General features: G+C 57.7%; 1 protein-coding gene across 3 annotated transcripts; it reads right to left on the bottom strand.

Annotated features, from left to right (window-relative positions):
- Nucleotides 1–1,603: 1,603 nt before the first annotated feature.
- On the bottom strand, nt 1,604–20,426 carry PTGES3L (prostaglandin E synthase 3 like). Of its 3 annotated transcripts, XM_074940893.1 has the most exons (17): nt 20,294–20,341; nt 15,729–15,842; nt 15,503–15,569; nt 14,711–14,809; nt 12,247–12,336; nt 10,760–10,813; nt 7,835–7,960; nt 7,398–7,557; nt 6,064–6,121; nt 5,519–5,675; nt 5,270–5,386; nt 4,517–4,647; nt 4,262–4,328; nt 3,914–4,005; nt 3,092–3,146; nt 2,420–2,514; nt 1,604–1,845 (listed from the first exon to the last, which is right to left on the bottom strand). In XM_074940893.1, exons 1-17 carry the CDS (start codon nt 20,299–20,301, stop codon nt 1,710–1,712), a joined length of 1,626 nt encoding a protein of 541 aa, XP_074796994.1. In that variant the 5' UTR covers nt 20,302–20,341; the 3' UTR covers nt 1,604–1,709. The 3 variants fall into 3 exon arrangements, with proteins under 3 accessions (XP_074796994.1, XP_074796992.1, XP_074796993.1); XM_074940891.1 differs by lacking the exons at nt 10,760–10,813; nt 12,247–12,336; nt 14,711–14,809; ... (1 more) ...; nt 15,729–15,842; nt 20,294–20,341 and adding an exon at nt 8,088–8,248; XM_074940892.1 differs by lacking the exons at nt 1,604–1,845; nt 2,420–2,514; nt 3,092–3,146; ... (6 more) ...; nt 7,398–7,557; nt 7,835–7,960 and adding an exon at nt 9,595–9,947 and having other exon boundaries at nt 20,294–20,426.
- Between the last annotated feature and the right edge of the window lie 1,744 nt (nt 20,427–22,170).

A 22,170-nucleotide genomic window follows, 5' to 3' on the forward strand; every position in this document is an offset into this window, starting at 1 on the left:
CACCTGGCTGGTTTGCAGCAGCGCTGACGCTGCACAACGGGCTGAGATTTGGTCTCTGCTGTGAAGTTACCTGCATTGCTGTGACCAGGAATTAGAAATGTAGGCAGCTGTCGGAGAGACAGAGTCACTGCAGGCACATAAATAAAGATGAAACTTAAGGCCAGCAGGAGGGACACAGACTCCTTGTGTGCAGAGATGTCCCCACGACATAGCTGCCAGCCAGTTGCTTAGATTAACACTCCAAATGCTGGTATTCTCCACTCTGCCTGCCAGCTGAACAGATCCTTAGACTGTGTACCTGAAGTGAGCAAAGGGTTACATGTAATCTGTGAATGCACGTGGTCACCGAGCAGCTAGTGACCACCCTGGCAGAAGCATGATCGGCTGCAATCCCTGTTTGTCAGTACGGTGCAAGATGTTGCGTCATCATTTCAAGGTAATGCCAGGCTGTCAGGGACTTTCGACAGCCATGGTTTGACAAACACTTGCGTCAGGCTTGTAACCGGGTCAGCGCTAGCTTGGCAGAGGTCACTGCTGAGTTCAGAGGTCGGTGATAGCATGTGCAGCCAGGCTGTGCATTAACCAGCACAGTCCAGCAGCACCAGCATAAATAGGTTAAACCCTCCAGCACCTGCAGTGGCTTCAGAACATCAGCAAAGAACGGAGGCTGGCACGAGCGTCCTGCACAAGGCAGGGATCCAGGCGATCGCTTCCTACAGGAGAACTCCCAGGACTGGTTCCTCTTCATCGCCTTGACTGCCACTATCAGCCTTCTTCATCCACTTCCCCATCTGGTTCCAGCTCTGCGAGGCAGGGTGACTGAGAGACCAGCTTGAGCCAGTCTCATCTTTGATTCCTGCCATAACATCGCGTCCCCCTCACCCCAGAGGTTTCCTGGTGCCCTGGTTAAAGTGAAAACTGCTTGGCCAATATGAATGATGATACAACATCCTACTTCTCTCTCTCGGGCTCCTGCAGGCATGTCCCTCATCTGAAGGGCAGCGCGCACAGGATCCTGAGTAGGGACTCCTTTGAGTTACCTTGGTGTTTTTCTCAGTAACGGTTAGCAATTGTCAGAGTCCACCCCCTACTGGGATTAACCTCCTTCTTCCCCACATTCTGCACCAAATACATTTAAAGGGGAGTTTGTACTGGTCACAGTAACCCGGAATAAATCCGCTCACACTGCAGTCACTGCCTGTTGCTCTTCAAGGGTGGTACTGGCCACCAACGGCAAATGAGGCAAAAGCCAAGGATCATGGCATGCAGCACAATGTTCCCTGGGCTTGCTGGAGGCTGGATCATGAGGGATGGCAAAGGACCTCTGCCCGGCAGTGCAGTCCCCAGCCCTGGCCAAGAATGTCAGCGCCAGTTAACAAAGCTACTTGTACCATTTATCTGGGGAAAGTTTGCAACATCATAGCCAGGCCAGTGAGAAACAGAGGGAGTCAGCCCCCCTGCCCAAATACACCTAACACTCCCTGCTCCTCTCCCCACCCAAACTCCCCACACACATACCCTGGCATACTCTGGAGCCACAGGCCTGGTCTGAGGCCAGAGCCCAGGCACCTTGGTTGTCAGGGCTGTGCACGCACACACATCATTCTCATAACATAACTTTTATTGGTCTAGAGGGAGTCAGCAAGTGACCCTGTCGTGCCAGGTCAATGAACAGCAGATGGGGGAAATCCTCTGGCAAGGGCTGGTCCTTACTCCTCCAGGCTCTGGTGGCCAATGAAGTCCTGGAGCAGGGCCTGCACCTCTGCTCGCCTGCTCATCCTGGTCGCCTTGCCTTGGAAGCGGTCCCGTTTCCCAGCTCCTTTGCCTTCCAGCAGTTCCGCCACTCTAAAGAGACAGATGCACACGCTGAAAGCAGGAGGGCTGGGTGTGCTCTTTCACACAGTCCCAAACTGGGTGTGCCTGGAGGCAGAGGAGGGAAATGGCCCGTCTGCTAACGCACTGGCCCTGCCTCAGATATTGAGCCAGATGCCAGTGAAAATCAATTCTCTGATTAAAGCAGCCAGAACTTAATTTCTCTTCATTAATAATAATTGTAGCGTAGCAGGTGTATATCAGGGCGGCCTGCTCCTTTAAGGACCAAAGGCATGGTGCCAGGCAGGCCAGCTGGCTAATCAGACCCAGCTGAGAAGGGGAGGACAGGTGTTGGCTATAAAGAGCTGCAGGAAGCAGGGGACTGACAGACTGCAGAAGAAGTGGTAGTAAGTCCCTGGAGAAGGAACACTCCAGGTGTGAGGCTCTGGCTGGGTAGAAATCTTCAGCTAGAAGTTTTATTTTCCTTTTATGAGTTGGCTGGGTGTTTGGACAATAACTAGGGCTGGAGGCTGACTTGACAGCACTGATAGTTCCCCAGGCTGGTCAGGAGGGTTGCCAGACTACAGGTGGTCCCAGAATAGTTTACCTGGGGCCTAATTTTTCAACCACTTCACTGGGCCCAGCCAGGAGGAAGAGCCCAGCTGCCTTCTCATCTCCCACAGTCAGGAAGAGCAGGGTGTCCTGTGAAGAGAGATGGATCCTGCTGCAGAACATCTCTGCATCTCCCCTCTTTGAGCAGTGAGACTTGGGAGTCCCATGCATGAGTAAGAACACCCCTTCTCTTTGCTGTGAACTGGTTACTGGAGGGGAGACTGTTTGGGGAACTAACTACCTTGGTGGGGGGTTGGAAATGGGCAACTGAGCCTTTTACTCCAGGTCACGAGCCCCATGTGGTCCTGGGTGGCAGTGACTAGTGTTTGGTGACCCCTGTGTTAAATGAGCTGGGGGGAGACAGGTGTCCGGAGCACAATGACCATTGCCACGTTTGGCTCTAACTGGCCCATTGATCAACAGAAGGGCACAGCTGGAGGAGCCATGGAAATGAGCTCCCATCTCCCAGGGACAGGCGGGACCCTTCCAGATCACAGCGGGAGTGCACTGATGTGGGTGACAGTTTGGGCTGTAACTTTCTGGGGATAATGAGGCCTTTGTTTTCAGGTCAGTGTGTTGTGAGGGCTGGTAAAGGGTTGGGAGAGGCTACGTAGGCCTTAGAGGCCAAAGTGCCAGCAGCGGCGAGGACAAGCCAGAGAGCGCTCACCTCTGTCCCGATCTCGTTGGCGATGATATTCATGAACTCAGAGTCACCGTCTTTCCTGTAAAGGATAAAAAGCATTTTAGAGATGCCCCGGCCTAGAGAATCCAGACACATCTCTGGTGGTGGAGGCCTTCTGGCCTAAACTCTATGACAGAACCAGAAACCAACCACCCCACACAGACCAGGCATTGCCCTGGCTTGGCTTGTGGTTTGATTTTTAGAGTCAAATTTCCCACCAGCTTCTTATCAAACCCTGTCAGGGAACTGGAAGCCAGACCTTGTGTGAGCGTACTTTGTGCCAAGGGTCACGGCTGTGGCCTCTCATCACTGGGACAGCAATTAGCAATTTATATGGAAAAATTCTATGTTTCCCACCCACAAATGATGAATTATTGAAGTGTTTACTCTGTAACCAATGGAGCTCCTCAGTTTTTTGTTTTTTTTTTGACAATACCACCAGCGGGGAGGGATAAACAGACAAATTTACTGCTTGGCTCCAAAACCAGCAGAGTTCAACAGCCGAAATACAACCATGTTAGACTTTAATTATGAGCCCTTCCAGCAGGCCCAGGCAGCTGGTTTAATATTCCATTTCCTTAGTTTATGTTCTCCCTTAAAGAATGGCTGGGTTTAATGGACCTCTGAATATAATATAATATAAACAGCCCTGAATGCACAGCAGAGGGATGCAGCTGCCATGGGACATTGTTGGCTTGTGTTATACAGGAATTCAGACGACATGATCACAATGCTCCCTTCTGGCCTTGGACGCTGCGAGTAAGACGCTGCAGCACCCGAGCCCCCTTCCCCAGATCTGTGCCTTACCTGTGCAACACAAACACTCGGCCTCGGCCTGGATTGCTTTTGAAGTTCTGCGCTGTCAAAACGGCGAGGTCTCTAAGCAAGTTCAAGTTGTTCTGCAAGGAAAGCAAACCCCATGCTGCAGACCCAGGAGTCAGCACGAGAACACGGGGATGGGATGGAGTGGAGTCGAGTCAGGGATGGAGTTTCCTGAGACAGGTGGAGTGACAATTTTCACAGCCTCCAGGGTCAACACAAGGGAGATTCTAAAACTTTCTTCTTATTAAAGAAGATTATTCAGAATGCTGTTGCTGTTACCAAAGCTCGGACCCTTGACGGAGTGACCGCAGGGGCAGGTGCTGGGCCACGTACCTTCTGAAGCAGCTTCACAGAATTCTGCAGCCTCTTCACAGCTTCCACGTGCTCCTCTGCCCCATTTCTGGAAAAAACAAGGCAGAGTTCTGGCTATCAAGGCACTGGACAGAGAGGGCTCCACCAATGAAGCTGCAGCAGACAACACACCACCAGAAACAGGGGCTAGAAATGCCCTCTTTAGGGTCACATGGTGTTCCTCTCTCTGTGCGAGAAGGAAAAGCAAGGCTAGGGGAAACCGGGAAAGGACATTACTTGAGCAGCAAGGTTAATGCTTTCTCGATGCTGTGACTTCGCTCGACAGACTTCAGTACTCGATTTCCTGCCAGGAAGACCAAGTTGGTTTTGTTCTTTTTTCCCTTTTCTGTGCCAAGGAGCTTAATAACCTTAAACAAGAAACAAACACCCTGATCAGAGAGGTTCAATGATGTGTTACACACAGCTAAAGATCCCATTAGACCATGTGTCATTGTGAGTGTCGAGACTCTATCACCAGAATTAAACCCACTGAAATCAGCCTTCAGATATAGCCAAAAAAATAGATGAGACACTTTCATTAGCCATGTGCCATGCTGTCTAACGCACCTGGACCTGGTGTGTCAACCAGCCATCTATACTCTAATGTCCCACCCCACAACACATCAGGCATGCCAACTGGAAGGGAAGGGTCATTTGACTTATCAAGCTGACTGTAAGGACATTGAAACTCAGAGGCAGCTCTGGAATTAAATTTTCATCTAATTCTGCATGAAGAACATGGGATTCTTCACTGGTGGCAAACCCTCACTAATGCAGTGGTGTAGGGGGAAGTGAGTGGACAATGGTAACCACAGGGTGCAGGGCTGTGTCCTACCACTCTCACTCTGGCTTGTGATTGAGGTTCTCTGCCCAACAGGGACAATCTGCAGAGGGACTGTAAGTCCTGCGGATCCAGGGACTCCTACTGTACCAGCTGATCTACAGGCTGGTGCCTGAGCACTGAAGGTGCTGAAGCAGTGCAGCCCCTACCTGCAGGTCACTTAAGTTGGAGACGTGAGTCCCGCAGCACATGTTGTCATCGATGCCCTCGATGCTTATGATACGCACTGGCCCTGTGTGGTCATCTGGCAAACCGCGGCTTCTCACCTGGGAAGAGAACCAGAAGGGCGAGCATGGCAACTCATGTCCCTGGGACTAAAAGGAGACTGGGTGGCATACTCCCCTCTGCCCCACATGGCTCTGGAATGAATTTTGCCAGCATCCTCCATTGCTACTCACCATCTCAATCTCTGGGTCGTCCTCAGAATGCTCCCTCACCACCACAGGAATACGGGCCCGGATTTTCTCATTCACATTCTTCTCTAGGGCCTCCACCTGTTCTGCTGTCACCGAGGGCGTGTCCAGCTCGATGACAGTGCGCTGATGGCCTAGCTCCCTGCAAGGACCACAAACATCAGACACACCTGCCAATACAACAGAGGACACAAGCTCAGAAGTCCCTCTGTGCAACGCTGGGCATAGTGCAGGAGAAGCACCTTTGAATTCTATTACTGGAGCAAAGCACTTGCATTTTTTCTCTCTCTCTCTCTCTCACTTGATGTGTGTTTGTGTTTCTGAGCAAAGGGAACAGAAAGGCAGAGCAATGCTCCACATAGCTTCTCTCCAGTGCGGTCACTTCTCCCAGGCCCTCTGCAGCCGAGTGGAATGTCTCTGCACGCCCCACTCTGTGCACTTATCAACGTTCATCCCTCAGGACCCAGCACTGGGGCACAAGCCAAACAAGTTTTAAGGATAGAGTTAAAAGGAACACTTTTCCTGCTCACCATGAAGTTGTTTTGAATCCAAACATCTGATCTGCAAGGGCAGTGATGAGATGCTGCCCTGGAAAAGAAGTGCAAGCAATGGCTGTGAGGTTTTTAGTTTTATTTTTACTATTACACACACACACACCCCCTACTCCCCCAGCCATCCCTGAGAACCAAAGAATGTGACTGCCTGTTGAGAGGAGTTCAAATCAGACAGCATATCTCTGTTCCAAGTCTTCTAAAATCATTTGTTTATGACCCAGGACAGCATCTGCAGGGATAGCACCTACCTTCTCAAGAGGTCCAGAAATACCATCAAATAGCACAGAAATACCAGCAAACCAGCCCCTCCTAATAGAGAACTAAGTGGTCACTAGCCACATCACCTACAGAAGGAGTCATCGGTATCCAAAACCATTCTGGGATCATGAGTGACATGACACTGCTTCAGGGGCAAGTCTTGTCCTCACCCAGCAGGGCATGACAAACACACACAAAGCACTGCAGAGTTTTGAACACCATGACAGGGTCTTATTTTAACAGGCTCTAATAATACTTCCCTTTTCGGTAGGCTGTTCGGTAACTTTGCACCTGAATGAGGCAAAGAGACCCCGGCGGCGTCTATCACACCCCCAGGCCTCCCTGGCTTATAGAAATGCAATCAGCACCCACGAAACACATAGGGTTGCCAGATATCCAGTTTTCGAGCGGAATGCCAAGCCAAGAAGGGACCCTGGTGGCTCTGGTCAGCACCCCTGACCTGGCCATTAAAAGTCCGGTCAGTGGCGCAGCAGAACTAAGGCAGGCTCCAAAAAGCAACAGCATGTCCTCACTCCGGCTCCTAAGTGTAGGGGCAGCCAGGGGGCTCCACACGCTGCCCCTGCCCCAAGCGCTGGCTTCACAGCTCCCATGGGCCGGGAACTGTGGTGGCGCCCGCGGACGGGAAAGCACGCAGACCCACCTGGCTGCGCCTTTGTGTAGGAGCCAGAGGGGGGACATGCCGCTGCTTCCAGGAGGCGCCTGAGGCAAGCGCCACCCAGAGCCTGCACCCCAGACCTCCTCCCCCAGCCCTGATCCCCCTCCCACCCTCCAAACCCCTCAATCCCAGCCTGGAGCCCCCTCCTGCACCCCAACCCCCTGAGCCAGCCAAGTGAGTGAGGGGGGGAGAGCGAGCAACAGCGGGGGTGGGGCGGGGATGGAGTGAGCAGGGGCGGGCCCTAGGAGAAGGGGCGGAGCAAGGGTGTTTGGTTTTGTGCCAGGATGAAGCTGGCACCCCAGGAAACACAGCACCCCGGTCCTAGGGGCGTTTCGGGCCAGGTGCCAACAGCCCGGCAGGGCCCAAGGCAGGTCACCTGAGTGCTGCTGCATGTGGTCAAACCTCCTCTCCCAGTCCACCGTCAGCAGCACCTCGCTGCCCGGCGCCAGCGGGCTCTGCACGAAGTGGAGGGCAGCCGAGCCCTGCCGCGACACGTGGAGCACGGGGATGTCAGCGATGAGCCCCCGGTCGCTGGGCTGCGGGGAGGAGCGTTCGGTCAGCCGCCGGTCCGCGCCCCCGTACCTGGGCCCCGGCCCCCCCCCCAGCCCCCGTACCTGGCCTGCGCCCCCTGCCCCCATACCTAGCCCGCGCCCCCCCCCCTGTACCTGGTCCCTGCCCCCTGTACCTCGCCCCTGCCCCGCATACCTAGCTGGTGCCCCCCCGCCCCTGGCCCCCGTACCTCGCCCCCCCCCGTACCTGGCCCCGGCCCCCGCCCCCTGCCCCCCCATACCTAGCCCGCGCCCCCCCCCGCACCTGGCCCCCGCCCTCGGGGAAGAGAATCGTGTCCTCCAGCACCACGTGGAAGCCCCGCAGCGTCTCCTTCGCGCCGCCTTCGGCCGGCAGCTCCGCGGGGCGGCACGACGCGACCCTGGTGGCGAACTGCAAATCGGAGGCGTCACGCGGGGCCCGGCGCGCCCCTGTCACGCGTGGGAGCCTCGCGCAAGGGCCCCGCAGCACCGCGCGGTGCCCCCCTCCCCGCACCCACCCCGCCCCGCGGCCCTCGCACCTGCCGGGCCCAGCTGTCCCTCTGGCACTGGAACACCATCGCGGCAGCCGGCGGCGGGAGGGGACGGCGCGCGGGAGGGGACAGACCACCGGCGAACGCGAGCTGCGGGCGGAGACGGCGAGCGGCAGGGGACACAGGGCCGGCGAAGACGGATGGGGACGGCGAGCGGGAGGGGACACAAAGCCAGGAACGCGGATGGGGACGGCGAGCGGGAGGGGTCACAGGGCCGGCGAAGACGGATGGAGACGGCGAGCGGGAGGGGACACGGGGCCGGCGAAGACGGATGGGGACGGCAAGTGGGAGGAATGGGGACGGCGAGCGAGCGGGGACACACGGCGCGAGGGGATGACGCCATGTGCCTGTCTCCCCCACAGGGCCCACCTGCTTTCCCCTGGCGCTCACCCCCACGTGTCCCGCGTCCCCCACGTCTCACCCTGTGGCCCACGTGTCCCCCGGGACCCACGGCCCGTCCTATGGGTCTGGGTTTGGGGGGGGGCTGCGAGCGCCCCCACCTGGGCGGGCTGAACCTGCCCCTCGCTGGGGCAGCAGCCTGGCCTGGGGGGCTGCCCTGGGGGCGGGGGCGTCTCAGCTTCTCCCCTGGACCCTGCCAGCGCCAGCCCCGTAGCCGCCCCCAGAGGCGAGGCCCGGTGCCCTCTGCGCCCTGGGCGGGGTGGCCTCTCGGGCACTTGGAGACGGGCCCCAGCGTGGCCGGCAAACCCAGACACAGGAACAGCAGCCGGCCTGGCAGGATTATCCTTTATTAACAGGCCTTCTCTCCACTTTGCTTCCCCCCGGCAAACGCCCGGGAGAGACGGGCGAGCGGAGAAAGGTCCCGGGACAAGAGGAACAAGGGGCAGGCCCCGAGCAGGGACGGCAGCTAAATCTGAGCCCCATCAGCCCAGAGCCAGAGGCGGCGCCAGGGAGGGAGGGAAGTGACTCAGGCTGGTTCTTGGCAGTGTAAGTGGCAGTAATGGGGTGAAATGAGACACAGGAACCTGACTGCCACTGAACGGTTCTCCTAATGGAAGTGGTGGCAGCTCCAGGGCTTAGCGTGTTTGAAACGAGACTGCCCGATACAATAGGAAACAGTCCCACGCTGGGTCCGACTTCAAGGGTGGGCAAAATGGGCCCGGCAGGGCTTTTCCAGCTTTAGGGTCCATGATTGTGCAATTTGGAGCCAAAGTCTGAAGCAGGCGAGTCCCTGGCACGTTTGAACCACAGTGGCACTTACACTGCGACCTCCCTCCCCCACTCGCTTCATCTCAGCAGCTGCTGTCATGTCTCTGTGGGGAAAAACAGGGCAGTCAGCAAATGCATCGTGCGGCCCTGAAGTGCAAAATGGGCCCCTGGGTGGGGACAGAGCAGGGAGTTAGGCCTCAAGGGGAGAGAAGGGACAGGATGAGAGCAGTAAGAAAAGGAGTACTTGTGGCACCTTAGAGACTAACCAATTTATTTGAGCATAAGCTTTTGTGAGCTACAGCTCACTCAGTGGGACAGTCAGGCCCACAGGAGAGACAAGGTAGTACAGGGAATAGTGGGAAGGCAGGCAGCTCTGTCACTCTCAGGTGATCCAGTGAATGCCAGCGCTGCACCCAGCTCTCCCGAGCCAGGAAGACAATTTGAAGGGCAGAGAATACGGGCTGCTTGCAGTGCTCTCTTCCCTGCCAACCTCCCCTTAAGTCCATTCAGATCCCAGAGGGCATTTGCCAGTGCAGCGAGAGGTGATATATGCACTAATCCGGGTCACTGTCAGCAGGTCTGCACGCACATCTCCCATCAAGTACCAGGGAGGCCCAGCTGCAGTCAGATAGTGCTTCAGGGGAGTTCTTACCACCAGGGTCTGTGCTTTCAAATGTCATCCTGGAAAAGAGATGGAAAGTTGGACAGTGAGTCTAGAAAGGACACTGAGTGTTTCCCTTAATGCTACGTGTGACCATAGAATGGAGTGAAACAAGGACAGTCCATGGTACCAGACACCCTGGGACCCAGGCAAGTTAGAAATGCTCAAGACTTCCAGTTTTTCCAGGACCCTGAAATATATGTTGGGCCTAGAGTGTGGAAGGAAACCCTGAAAAACCAGCCTCGGCCACATGCTGCTGGGCATAAGCTAATGGCCACAGGGTCTGGAAGGAACGCTGCCTTGATGAGCTGCACTGCGTATCTGGTCAGGAACATAATGAGGGTTTTCAGCATCAGGGATTGGCTATTGGCACAGGCTGGATACCACACTAGACAGGCCAGTTACCTGTTCTAGTTGTACAGGTTTGATACTGAATTAGATGCACCATTTGTTCCTCTGCACCGCAGGGTAGCTGGAGGTGGGATCCTTGCTGGTTCCTTTCCTGCTCCTCCTGTGTTCCTCAACGTATTTTTCAATGCATGGGGCAATGACAGTTATGCTGGGAGGTGTTCCCACAGTTACACAGAGCAGGTCTCCACACCCAGAACACAGGGCCGCTTAGCATAGTGGAAGTTCAGAGAACTGTTGGCCTAGAAGAGGTTTGGCTTTAGTCCATGCCGAGACGAGGCTCCACATTGGCTGGCAGAGATGGAGCAGCTGGGAGCCAGGCTTGGGCACTGGGATGAAATGGAGGGCCAGAGGCAAAGAGCCCGGATTTGTAAAACCACCCAGAACTTGCTGTCTCAGCAAGGCAGTGACCAACTGTACTTACATCGAGGTCGTCCATTGCAGGGGGTGTGCCTTTAACAGTGACCTTCTGCAGGAGCTGGACGGGAAACAGACAGTCATGAGAATAAAGAAAGGAACCCACAACAAAGGTGGCAGGGCTGGAGTCCCTTCTGCTCCCAGGGAGTGCCTTCCACCCCCAGGGATCCCAGCTGCCCCTTGTGACACAGACTCACAGAGGGGAGAGGGAGAAGCACATGTGCTGTGCATGCTTGGCTCAGCTGGTTTGTCCAAACCTTGCTCAGCGTGGGTGCTAGGCTGGAAGTGACTTTGGCTGCAGGTTGTACCCCAAGGTTTCCACTGGATTTTAGCCCAGTGGCAGTGGCCATCTTGGACCCTCCTCACTCCTGTTGAAAGCAGCTCCCATAATGGTGCTCTATGTAAGACAGACCCCCTGCTATCATGGGGTAGGATGGTTGATTAGGTGGATGGGGCACTGGATTGGGTTGCAAAAGACCGAGGTTCAATCCCTGGCTCAGTCAGACTCCCTGTGTGACCTTGGACAAGTCCCTTATCTCGGGGCCTGTTCCCCTTCTGTACATTGGGGTTGATGCTTCCCTGTCTCTCAGGGGGGCTGTGAGGCTAAATGCATTGACTGGGAGGTGCTCAGATACTCATGGGGGCCAGATAAGTACCTAGCTAGACAGAAATAGCAGGGCTTCTACTCCATAGTTCTCCCACTATCGCTCTTACTCCTCCCTGGCTGTGAATTAAGATCCATGTCCTGCTATTATTGTCCATACCTCACCTCTCCAGTTCGGGCAAAGCCATGGTGCATTTCTGCTGCTAGCCAGTTGGTGGAGATACTGAGCCACACACCAACAGCCACAGCTGAAATTTCTCTTACCCAGTGTTACCTGGGCTGCAGGTTGAGAACCACAGCGTGCCCCCACAGACCCCTATGCCCAACGCCTCCCGCCCAGAGACCCCTCCACAAAGTGGGGCCAGCCAGCAGCCCCAGACCCCCGCCGTGCTGGGCAGCCTGGACCCCGCTGAGTGGGCAAGTGGCCTTTAGGACACAGCTGGGCCACGGCATTGTGCTAATTAGGCCGTGGGTTGAGAACTGCTGCTCTAACCATTCAGTCTGGAGTCAACAGTGAATTTTTAAGGCAAGCTGGGACATTACCCAGGCAGTGCCTGGTGGAGATGTTGGTTTTAGGGACAGTCATTTAACCACATTAATTGAGTCTCACAATAGGTTTTACAAAGTGCAGGAGCACTTGCCTGTATTGTATAATTGACACTTTACTGATACTAATGCTCAGACTTTCCTCCTGATCCAAGAACTTGGCATTGAGTAACACGAAACAGGCATAACTGAGGAAGGCCCCCTACAACACCTGCGCCCAGAAGGTCTCGCCCCCAGCGGGTACTGCATACTCTGCATGGGGCCTCAGGTCACTGCTTGGGATCTTGTGATGCCGCTATCCCACTGCTCAGACCCAAATATAAATGCAGTAACCTAAGACTTACCTCTGCGTACTGCTCAGCCATGGCCCTTTCCACCTCCTCATCCCCTTCCCAGTCTCGCCAGTTATCAAAGTCCACAAACAGCCAGACTGGCTATGAGCAAGCAGGAGAAACAGCATCACAACAGGGCAGCGCAGCACCGAATGCAGCAAGTCTGATGCCTTTGGGGGGCGGGGGGACAGGCTGGGGATGGGATATGGACAAGGAGGGGGGAGTTATGAGGCCTTCCACCTTTAGAGTACTGGTTCCACCCCAGCCTGAGTTTGAGGATTTGAGGCACTTATGGAGATTTGGCTCAGATCAGTAGTGCCCAGCAGTCACTACCGGCTGATGGCTGTTCAGCAGCCCCTTGTCAGCAGTCCAGCATGGGGCTCTGTTGTCATGAACTGAATTGTGATGTAATTCATAGATATTAAGGTCAGAAGGGACCATTATGATCATCTAGTCTGACCTCCTGCACAACGCAGGCCACAGAATCTCACCCACCCACTCCTGCGAAAAACCTCTCACCTATGTCTGAGTTACTGAAGTCCTCAAACCGTGGTTTAAAGATTTCAAGGAGCAGAGAATCCTCCAGCAAGTGACCCGTGCCCCATGCTACAGAGGAAGGCAAAAAACCTCCAGGGCCTCTTCCAATCTGCCCTGGAGGAAAATTCCTTCCTGACCCCAAATATGGCCATCAGCTAAACCCTGAGCATATGGGCAAGATTCACCAGCCAGACACCCAGGAAAGAATTCTCTGTAGTAACTCAGATCCCACCCCATCTAACATCCCATCACAGGCCATTGGGCCTATTTACCATGACTATTTAAAGATCAATTAATTGCCAAAATCATGTTATCCCATCATCCCATCTCCTCCATAAACTTAATCGAGTTTAATCTTAAAGCCAGATAGGTCTTTTGCCCCCACTGCTTCGCTTGGAAGGCTATTCCAGAACTTCACTCCTCTGATGGTTAGAAACCTTCGTCTAATTTCAAGTCTAAACTTACCAATGACCAGTTTATATCCATTTGTTCTTGTGTCCACATTGGTACTGAGCTTAAATAATTCCTCTCCCTCTCCGATATTTATCCCTCTGATATATTTAGAGAGAGCAATCATATCTCCCCTCAACCTTCTTTTGGCTAGGCTAAACAAGCCAAGCTCCTTGAGTCTCCTTTCATAAGACAGGTTTTCCATTCCTCGGATCATCCTAGTAGCCCTTCTCTGTACCCGTTCCAGTTTGAATTCATCCTTCTTAAACATGGGAGACCAGAACTGCACACAGTATTCCAGGTGAGGTCTCACCAGTGCCTTGTATAACGGTACTAAAACCTCCTTATCTCTACTGGAAATACCTCTCCTGATGCATCCCAAGACCGCATTAGCTTTTTTCACGGCCACGTCACATTGGTGGCTCATAGTCATTCTATGATCAACCAATACTCCAAGGTCCTTCTCCTCCTCCTCCGTTACTTCTAATTGATGCGTCCCCAGCTTATAACTAAAATCCTTGGTATTAATCCCTAAATGCATGACCTTACACGTCTCACTATTAAATTTCATCCTATTACTATTAGTCCAGTTTACAGGGTCCTCCAGATCTTCCTGTATGATATCCCGGTCTCTCTCTAAATTGGCAATACCTCCCAGCTTTGTATCATCCGCAAACTTTATTAGCACACTCCCACTTTTTGTGCCGAGGTCAGTAATAAAAAGATTAAATAAGATTGGTCCCAAAACTGATCCCTGAGGAACTCCACTGGTAACCTCCCTCCAGCCTGACAGTTCACTTTTCAGTAGGACCCGCTGTAGTCTCCCTGTTAACAATTTCCTTATCCACCTTTCAATTTTCATATTGAGCCCCATCTTTTCCAATTTAACTAATAATTCCCCATGTGGCACAGTATCAAATGCCTTACTAAAATCGAGGTAAATTAGATCCACTGCGTTTCCTTTGTCTAAAAAATCTGTTACTTTCTCAAAGAAGGAGATCAGGTTGGTTTGGCACGATCTACCTTTTGTAAACCCATATCTACCTTTTGTAAAACCATGTGGTGGTGCCTAGGAGCTCTGCTCATGGTTCAGGGCCCTACCGTGCAGGGCGTTGCACACACAGAACAGAGAGAAGGTTTCTGTCCCAAGGAGCTTAGGAGTCCAAGCTGCCCCCCCCAGGGTCTCACCCATCAGGGCTGAGCCAGGTGCAGTGAGTGGTGCTAGGCTGGTGTCTGTGGTACCTGCTCTATAGCCAGAGGATTTCAGTCTCTGGGAGCTGCTTACCTGGCAGCTTTCACCAGCACTAAACAGGGCATAAAATCCAAACCAGCAATGCCAGAGCATAGCAGCAGACTGTGCTGTGCCAACCCCTGGCAGTGCCCACACTGCATAGCATGGCACCCACAGGTGGGAGAAACTCTCAGCTTTTCACTGAGGAAAAACCAACTCCAAAGGAAGGGGCCCCGGCTGCTCAGGCCCTGGGTTTACCTTGATGTTCTCCTTGGTGAGGCGCGGCCATGCCACCTTCTCCTTCCACTTCCTTATGAAGCAGGTGATGGAGCGGTCAGAACGCTTCTGCTGCGAGTCCTGCCAAGGGACAGAACAAAGGCACCTTGCCTGACATGGCTTCTGGGCACCTCTCTCCCTCTCAATAAGCCAAGATGCCCAGAATTAAAATGGAGCCCTTCCCAAGCTCTGAGACACATGGGAAAGTCCCTGGAGACCAAGACTCAGCCTGCAGGAATTGAGGTGCAAATCTGGGCATGGGAGAGCTGGCTATGAGAGGAGAATGCAGGGGAAGAGGGGGCTTTCCTGGGGATACCTGTGACAACCTTGAACCATCTTCCCCATGCAGCTGGGCCTGCTGGGTGTCTCTGATTTACTTAGCTGGGCAAAATCCCCTGGGTGCAGGCCGCGATGGCCACAACCCAAAACAAAGCACTGCTGGGGGCTGATGGGAAGGGGTGGGTAAGGCTGATGGCATAGCAGCACCAAGAGGTGCCACCTAATGGCATCCCTTGTTGGCTGTCCAGCCAGGTCCCCCTACCTCTGGGGATGGTGAGTGTCTGGGGTCATGCTCTTGTCTGAGCAATGAGATCACATGACGTGATAGGCCAGGATGGCCTTGGCCAGCATGGAGGCAAATCACTCCCCCTGTCCCCCAAACCATTCCACGGGTCGTCATAAACTCACGGTCCCTTTGGCAGCATTGAGGCCGGCAGGAGTTGGGCTCCGCGAGCATGGTTCATCCATGCCTCACTGCACGGGGCGGCTGCTTACCTTGGAGTTCACCTTGGCATAGAGGTTGATCTCATTGTACATCTCCACACCATCTGCATTTTTACAGCTGCCAAAACACAAACTCAGTTAGCTCAGAACTGGGCTTGGAACTCCTCTGTGACGATCTCCAAGAGGATCCTGCTGGGCCTGCCCTGCACAGCTCCCGGTTCAGGGCCGTGCCATCGAGTGCCGGTTACCAGGGCCTGTAGTGGGGCTGGACACTCACCTGAACGCCACCCGGTGGTCTTCAATGTCGACTTTAACGTCCGTGCTGTCCTCCACGCAGAACTCCAGGAAGACGTACCATGGGCGGTCGTACCACAGCGTTTTTGCGGGTTGCCTTGGCAAACAAGAGACCGTTCAGGAGGGATGAATCCCAGGGAGCAGAGTTAGAGCTGGCATTTCTGTACCACCTTCGTCTCACGGCACCCCACAGCAGCAGGTTGTGTGTAAGGCATTGTGCGGAGTTATCAGAGCAGCGGTAAGCTGCCCTTGTTACACCAATCCGGGCCAGACAATTGGCATGTAGGAACAGGGAGTGGGCGAGACCCAGGAAAAGGGGGCAGGCGAGAAGCTGGCTGCAGATTCATCAAACTTGTTGTTACACTTCCAAAAAGCATCATTTTATCTTTACAGTGTCCCAGGAACTGGCCTCTCTCTGTCACTGAGGTGCTGAGAATCCTGCAGCACCATGTGCTCCGAGAGGGACCTCCCAGAGGCACAAGGCTTGTGCTTTTGAGAGTGAAGCTATTGTACAGTCTGCATGTGCGAGGCCAAGGGACGGCCCTTACTAAGCACAATCGCTCACGGGAGTGCAGTCCCAACCCCCCAGGCCGCTGCCCTTGCCCTGGAGAGTGCCCAGGCAAGCGCTGCTGGGCACGAGGTCTGAGGAAAACACCAAGATCTGGAAAACGAGTCTGGTGGCCCCTTAAAGACTAGTCTTAAGGTGCCACCAGACTCCTTGTTGTTTTTGTGGACACAGACTAACATGGCTACCCCCTGATACTAGATCTGAAAAGTCATCCCTGCCTGCCAGGCAGAGCCCCAGAGAGCCCCTGCCACTACACCATGGGGTCTGGGCCGTGGGGAAAGAGGAGCTGTGGGGCCCGGGGAGCAGGGTTTTGTTTAATACATAGTGAGCAGAGTCTGAAATAAATCAGGGCATGCTGACTGCACTGCTGGGCATCCCTCCACGTTTCACTGGGCCCTGCTGGCTGCCACCAGGTAACAGAGATTCGCACCGACTCAGAACAAATTCATTCAGCGTCTGTAACTGCCAGTGAAGCCCAGCCTCTAGGGAGACTTTGCTTTTCTGGGGACAGATTCCGGGGGTCTCCCTACTGCCATGTGGTCTCATTCACCTGAGCAGCCCCCTGCTTTATAGTCACCTCTCTTCTTTGCCCCATAGGCGGCTGCCATCTGCAAGAGCCGAAGGCTGCAAGGCCCGTAAGCAGCCTGGGCTGAGCCTCAGGTAAGCAAATTCCCATTTCCCCATGGCATTTGCCTCCGCTTCTCAGCAGGGCAAGGGCAGGAGACAAGACAGCCCAAGCAGGGCCCAGAATTCACTGTGGAGCCCTCTACATTCCGCTAGCCAAGGCCACCCAGGGTCTGACTGCACACGCTGCAGCAACCAGCCTCCCCGGCCAGCCCATGGACTTGGGCGAGCCAGCTTGGCTGGTGCTCTCCAAATAGCTGTGTAGACAGGCTTTGAGGTTGCAGCTTGGGCTCTGAAGCTCACCCCCCTCTGGAGGCTTCAGAGCCTGAGCTCCTCCAGCCCCAACTTAAAGAGTTGTCTACATAGCTATTTGGAGAGCACTAGCCCAAGCCCTGCTAGCCCAAGCCTGTCCCCCATGGCAGGGAGGCTCCTGGCCTGGGCTGTGTGCGTTCCCTGAGTGACACAGCCTTCCCTCCCCCTGTGTGGTGGGGCAAGGAGGGCCAGCTGGGATGTCTCATAGGAGTTCCTAGGGCTGGAATAAGCGGGAGTGTTTCCAACATGCAGGACACTTTCCAGGTTCCAGTCAGACAGGAAAAGTCCCAGCTGAGGGTGTGAGTGTCCCAGTGACCCAAGTGGGGGCTGGCGGTCGATTGGTTGACCCGAGTGGGGTCCCAGGGGTCGCGTCCCATAAGGGGGGGGCAGTGACCCAAGTGGGGGCTGGCGGTCGCTGGGGTGACCCGAGTGGAGTCCCGGGGGTCCCATCCCATGGGGGGGGGTAGTGACCCAAGGGGGGGCTGGCGGTCGCTGGGGTGACCCGAGTGGGGTCCCGTCCCAGACGGGGGGGGGCAGTGAGCCAAGTGGGGGCTGGCGGTCGCTGGGGTGACCCGAGTGGGGTCCCGGGGGTCCCGTCCCATAAGGGGGGGGCAGTGACCCAAGTGGGGGCTGGCGGTCGCTGGGGTGGCCCGAGTGGGGTCCCAGGGGTCCCGTCCCAGACGGGGGGGGCAGTAACCCAAGTGGGGGCTGGCGGTCGCTGGGGTGGCCCGAGTGGGGTCCCGGGGGTCCCGTCCCAGACGGGGGGAGGGCAGTGAGCCAAGTGGGGGCTGGCGGTCGCTGGGGTGACCCGAGTGGGGTCCGGGGGTCCCGTCCCAGACGGGGGGGGCAGTGACCCAAGTGGGGGCTGGTGGTCGCTGGGGTGGCCCGAGTGGGGCCCGGGGGTCCCGTCCCATAAGGGGGGGGGCAGTGACCCAAGTGGGGGCTGGCGGTCGCTGGGGTGACCCGAGTGGGGTCCCGGGGGTCCCGTCCTATGGGGGGGGCAGTGACCCAAGTGGGGGCTGGCGGTCGCTGGGGTGACCCGAGTGGGGTCCGGGGGTCCCATCCCATAAGGGGGGGGGCAGTGACCCAAGTGGGGGCTGGTGGTCGCTGGGGTGGCCCGAGTGGGGTCCCGGGGGTCCCAGACGGGGGGGGGGCAGTGAGCCAAGTGGGGGCTGGCGGTCGCTGGGGTGGCCCGAGTGGGGTCCCGGGGGTCCCGTCCCATAAGGGGGGGGCAGTGACCCAAGTGGGGGCTGGCGGTCGCTGGGGTGGCCCGAGTGGGGTCCCAGGGGTCCCGTCCCAGACGGGGGGGGCAGTAACCCAAGTGGGGGCTGGCGGTCGCTGGGGTGGCCCGAGTGGGGTCCCGGGGGTCCCGTCCCAGACGGGGGGAGGGCAGTGAGCCAAGTGGGGGCTGGCGGTCGCTGGGGTGACCCGAGTGGGGTCCGGGGGTCCCGTCCCAGACGGGGGGGGCAGTGACCCAAGTGGGGGCTGGTGGTCGCTGGGGTGGCCCGAGTGGGGTCCCGGGGGTCCCGTCCCATAAGGGGGGGGGCAGTGACCCAAGTGGGGGCTGGCGGTCGCTGGGGTGACCCGAGTGGGGTCCCGGGGGTCCCGTCCTATGGGGGGGGCAGTGACCCAAGTGGGGGCTGGCGGTCGCTGGGGTGACCCGAGTGGGGTCCGGGGGTCCCATCCCATAAGGGGGGGGCAGTGACCCAAGTGGGGGCTGGTGGTCGCTGGGGTGGCCCGAGTGGGGTCCCGGGGGTCCCGTCCCAGACGGGGGGAGGGCAGTGAGCCAAGTGGGGGCTGGCGGTCGCTGGGGTGACCCGAGTGGGGTCCGGGGGTCCCGTCCCAGACGGGGGGGGCAGTGACCCAAGTGGGGGCTGGTGGTCGCTGGGGTGGCCCGAGTGGGGTCCCGGGGGTCCCGTCCCATAAGGGGGGGGGCAGTGACCCAAGTGGGGGCTGGCGGTCGCTGGGGTGGCCCGAGTGGGGTCCCGGGGGTCCCGTCCCAGACGGGGGGGGCAGTGACCCAAGTGGGGGCTGGTGGTCGCTGGGGTGGCCCGAGTGGGGTCCCGGGGGTCCCGTCCCATAAGGGGGGGGGCAGTGACCCAAGTGGGGGCTGGCGGTCGCTGGGGTGGCCCGAGTGGGGTCCCGGGGGTCCCGTCCCAGACGGGGGGGGCAGTGACCCAAGTGGGGGCTGGTGGTCGCTGGGGTGGCCCGAGTGGGGTCCCGGGGGTCCCAGACGGGGGGGGGCAGTGAGCCAAGTGGGGGCTGGCGGTCGCTGGGGTGGCCCGAGTGGGGTCCCGGGGGTCCCGTCCCAGACGGGGGGGGCAGTGACCCAAGTGGGGGCTGGCGGTCGCTGGGGTGGCCCGAGTGGGGTCCCAGGGGTCCCGTCCCAGACGGGGGGGGCAGTAACCCAAGTGGGGGCTGGCGGTCGCTGGGGTGGCCCGAGTGGGGTCCCGGGGGTCCCGTCCCAGACGGGGGGAGGGCAGTGAGCCAAGTGGGGGCTGGCGGTCGCTGGGGTGACCCGAGTGGGGTCCGGGGGTCCCGTCCCAGACGGGGGGGGCAGTGACCCAAGTGGGGGCTGGTGGTCGCTGGGGTGGCCCGAGTGGGGTCCCGGGGGTCCCGTCCCATAAGGGGGGGGGCAGTGACCCAAGTGGGGGCTGGCGGTCGCTGGGGTGACCCGAGTGGGGTCCCGGGGGTCCCGTCCTATGGGGGGGGGCAGTGACCCAAGTGGGGGCTGGCGGTCGCTGGGGTGACCCGAGTGGGGTCCGGGGGTCCCATCCCATAAGGGGGGGGCAGTGACCCAAGTGGGGGCTGGTGGTCGCTGGGGTGGCCCGAGTGGGGTCCCGGGGGTCCCAGACGGGGGGGGGGCAGTGAGCCAAGTGGGGGCTGGCGGTCGCTGGGGTGGCCCGAGTGGGGTCCCGGGGGTCCCGTCCCAGACGGGGGGGGCAGTGACCCAAGTGGGGGCTGGCGGTCGCTGGGGTGGCCCGAGTGGGGTCCCAGGGGTCGCGTTCCCCGCGGGTCCAGGCTGCCGCCCGCCCCACACTCACCTCGCCATGGCCGGGCTGGCTCGGGAGGCGGTGCCCGGCCGCCGCTATTCTGGGCTGCGGGCGGAGCTCGGGCCGCTTCAGCTGTCAGCGCCCGTCAGGGACACGCTGCGCCCGGCCCGACCCCGCGGGACCCGGCTCCCCCTGTGGCCGGGATCCCCCCGCCCGGGCCACCGAGCCCCCCCGCGGCACCCTGCGCTGTCATAGGCTGAGATGGGGGCGGGGCGGGGGTCAGGACTCCTGGGTTCTAGTCCTGCTGCGGGAGGGGGGTATCTAGGGCTTGGGGCTAGGACTCCTGGGTTCCTTTCTTGACGGTGCCACTGGCTTGCTCTGACCTTGGCCAAATCACTTTCCCCAGGCCGTGACTCAGTTTCCCCTTCTGTCGTGGGGATAGTGGCCTCTATCCTGAGGGGTTGTGGATGACAGGGGCTGTAGAAGGGCACGTTCCAGAAGTGACCCCCCCTCCCGTGGGGCAGCTTGGGGGTGTGTAGGAGCCATTGGTGCTGGAGCTGCCATCACAGCTGGTCCACAGCCCCTCCTGCCTCCTCCCCACCGAGCCAAGGCCAGCAGGGAGCATGGTCCCTCACCCGGATTCGTACAACACTGGGGATGATTACGCCCGGTCTGCGTGTGCCAAGGGGGCGCTGATCCCAGCACCATGAGGTCAGGGGTGCAAGAACCCGGCGCCTGGGAGCAACCTCTCTTGTGCAGAGGTGAGAGCAGCCACCTGGTCAGAGGCAAGGTGAAACGGGGTGACCCGAGTGGGGTCCCGGGGGTCCCGTCCCAGGCGGGGGGCGGGGGCGGTGACCGGGGGGGGGCAGTGACCCAAGTGGGGGCTGGCGGTCACTCTCTATTGCCTATAGCTAACCCCTGCCCTGTGTATAGGGTACTAGGACAGGAGGAGCCCCGAAAGGCCTGGGAGCCCCTTCCCCCCCCCGTGCTCTCTGTTGCCTACTGCTGCAGCTGGGTTAAGCACAGTTGACAGTGGGAAAACAAACACCAGAGACGCAGATCGCTGGTGTGGCCCCAGTGCTCTGTGCCAGCCCCTTTCCCCCTTGGCTTAGACTGGAGCATGTGGGTCCTGGCTCACTTACCCTGGAGAGAGAACTGAGGGCGTAAGCCACTGACGAGTTGTGATACATGACCCAGATAAACAAGAGTGCAGGTAACAGGAGGAAAGAGTCCAGCTCCAGACCAGCCTCCTCCTGGAGGGCAGGGGAATTACGGTTCTGGGGCTTTGTGAGTAGTGGCTTCCTCTGAAGGCTCAGACACAGGAGGCTGGACTGGAGAGGGGGATGTAGTGACTACGCTCCTCTAATCCTGAAACCTAATGCCAAGGATGGGGGCCAGAGGTGGCACTAGGGCTTGTGCTGCCCTTGATGGACTAGCCAGTGTCCATCCCCTGCTAGCCCAGCGTCACCCAGATAAACGGTCACTGGCAGTCTGCTGCCCCCCAATATTATGCTGTCCCAAACTACCTTGCCTGTTGCATCCTATACGGGGAATCTGGGCCCTGATAGGACCCACCGGATTGGTAATTCTCTTTAGGTAAATAGGATGTGTGGTGTCAGTACCAAGAGCTGTGGGGAAAACGCCCTTTCCTCTCCCATGCCTTGCATACGGGCCGGCCCCTCTGCTAATTTGGCTTTGTCCATGTTGATATTCAGAGCAGCAGCCAGGCTTGGCCTGTCACTCTGTGTGCTCTTTAGTGGAGTGGTTCTGACCCAGCCCTGCTAAAGCTGGAGTCAAGGGGAGCTGTGGTGCTCAGCACCTCTGAAAATCAGGCCACTTATTTGGGTGCCCAATATGGATTTAGGCCCTACATTTTAGGCAGCTAAGTTTGAGAAAATTGCCCACAGGTTCCATTTCTGGCTGTACGG

Source organism: Natator depressus, chromosome 27, assembly GCF_965152275.1.
Source record: "Natator depressus isolate rNatDep1 chromosome 27, rNatDep2.hap1, whole genome shotgun sequence".
In the NCBI taxonomy this organism is placed as follows: domain Eukaryota; kingdom Metazoa; phylum Chordata; order Testudines; family Cheloniidae; genus Natator; species Natator depressus.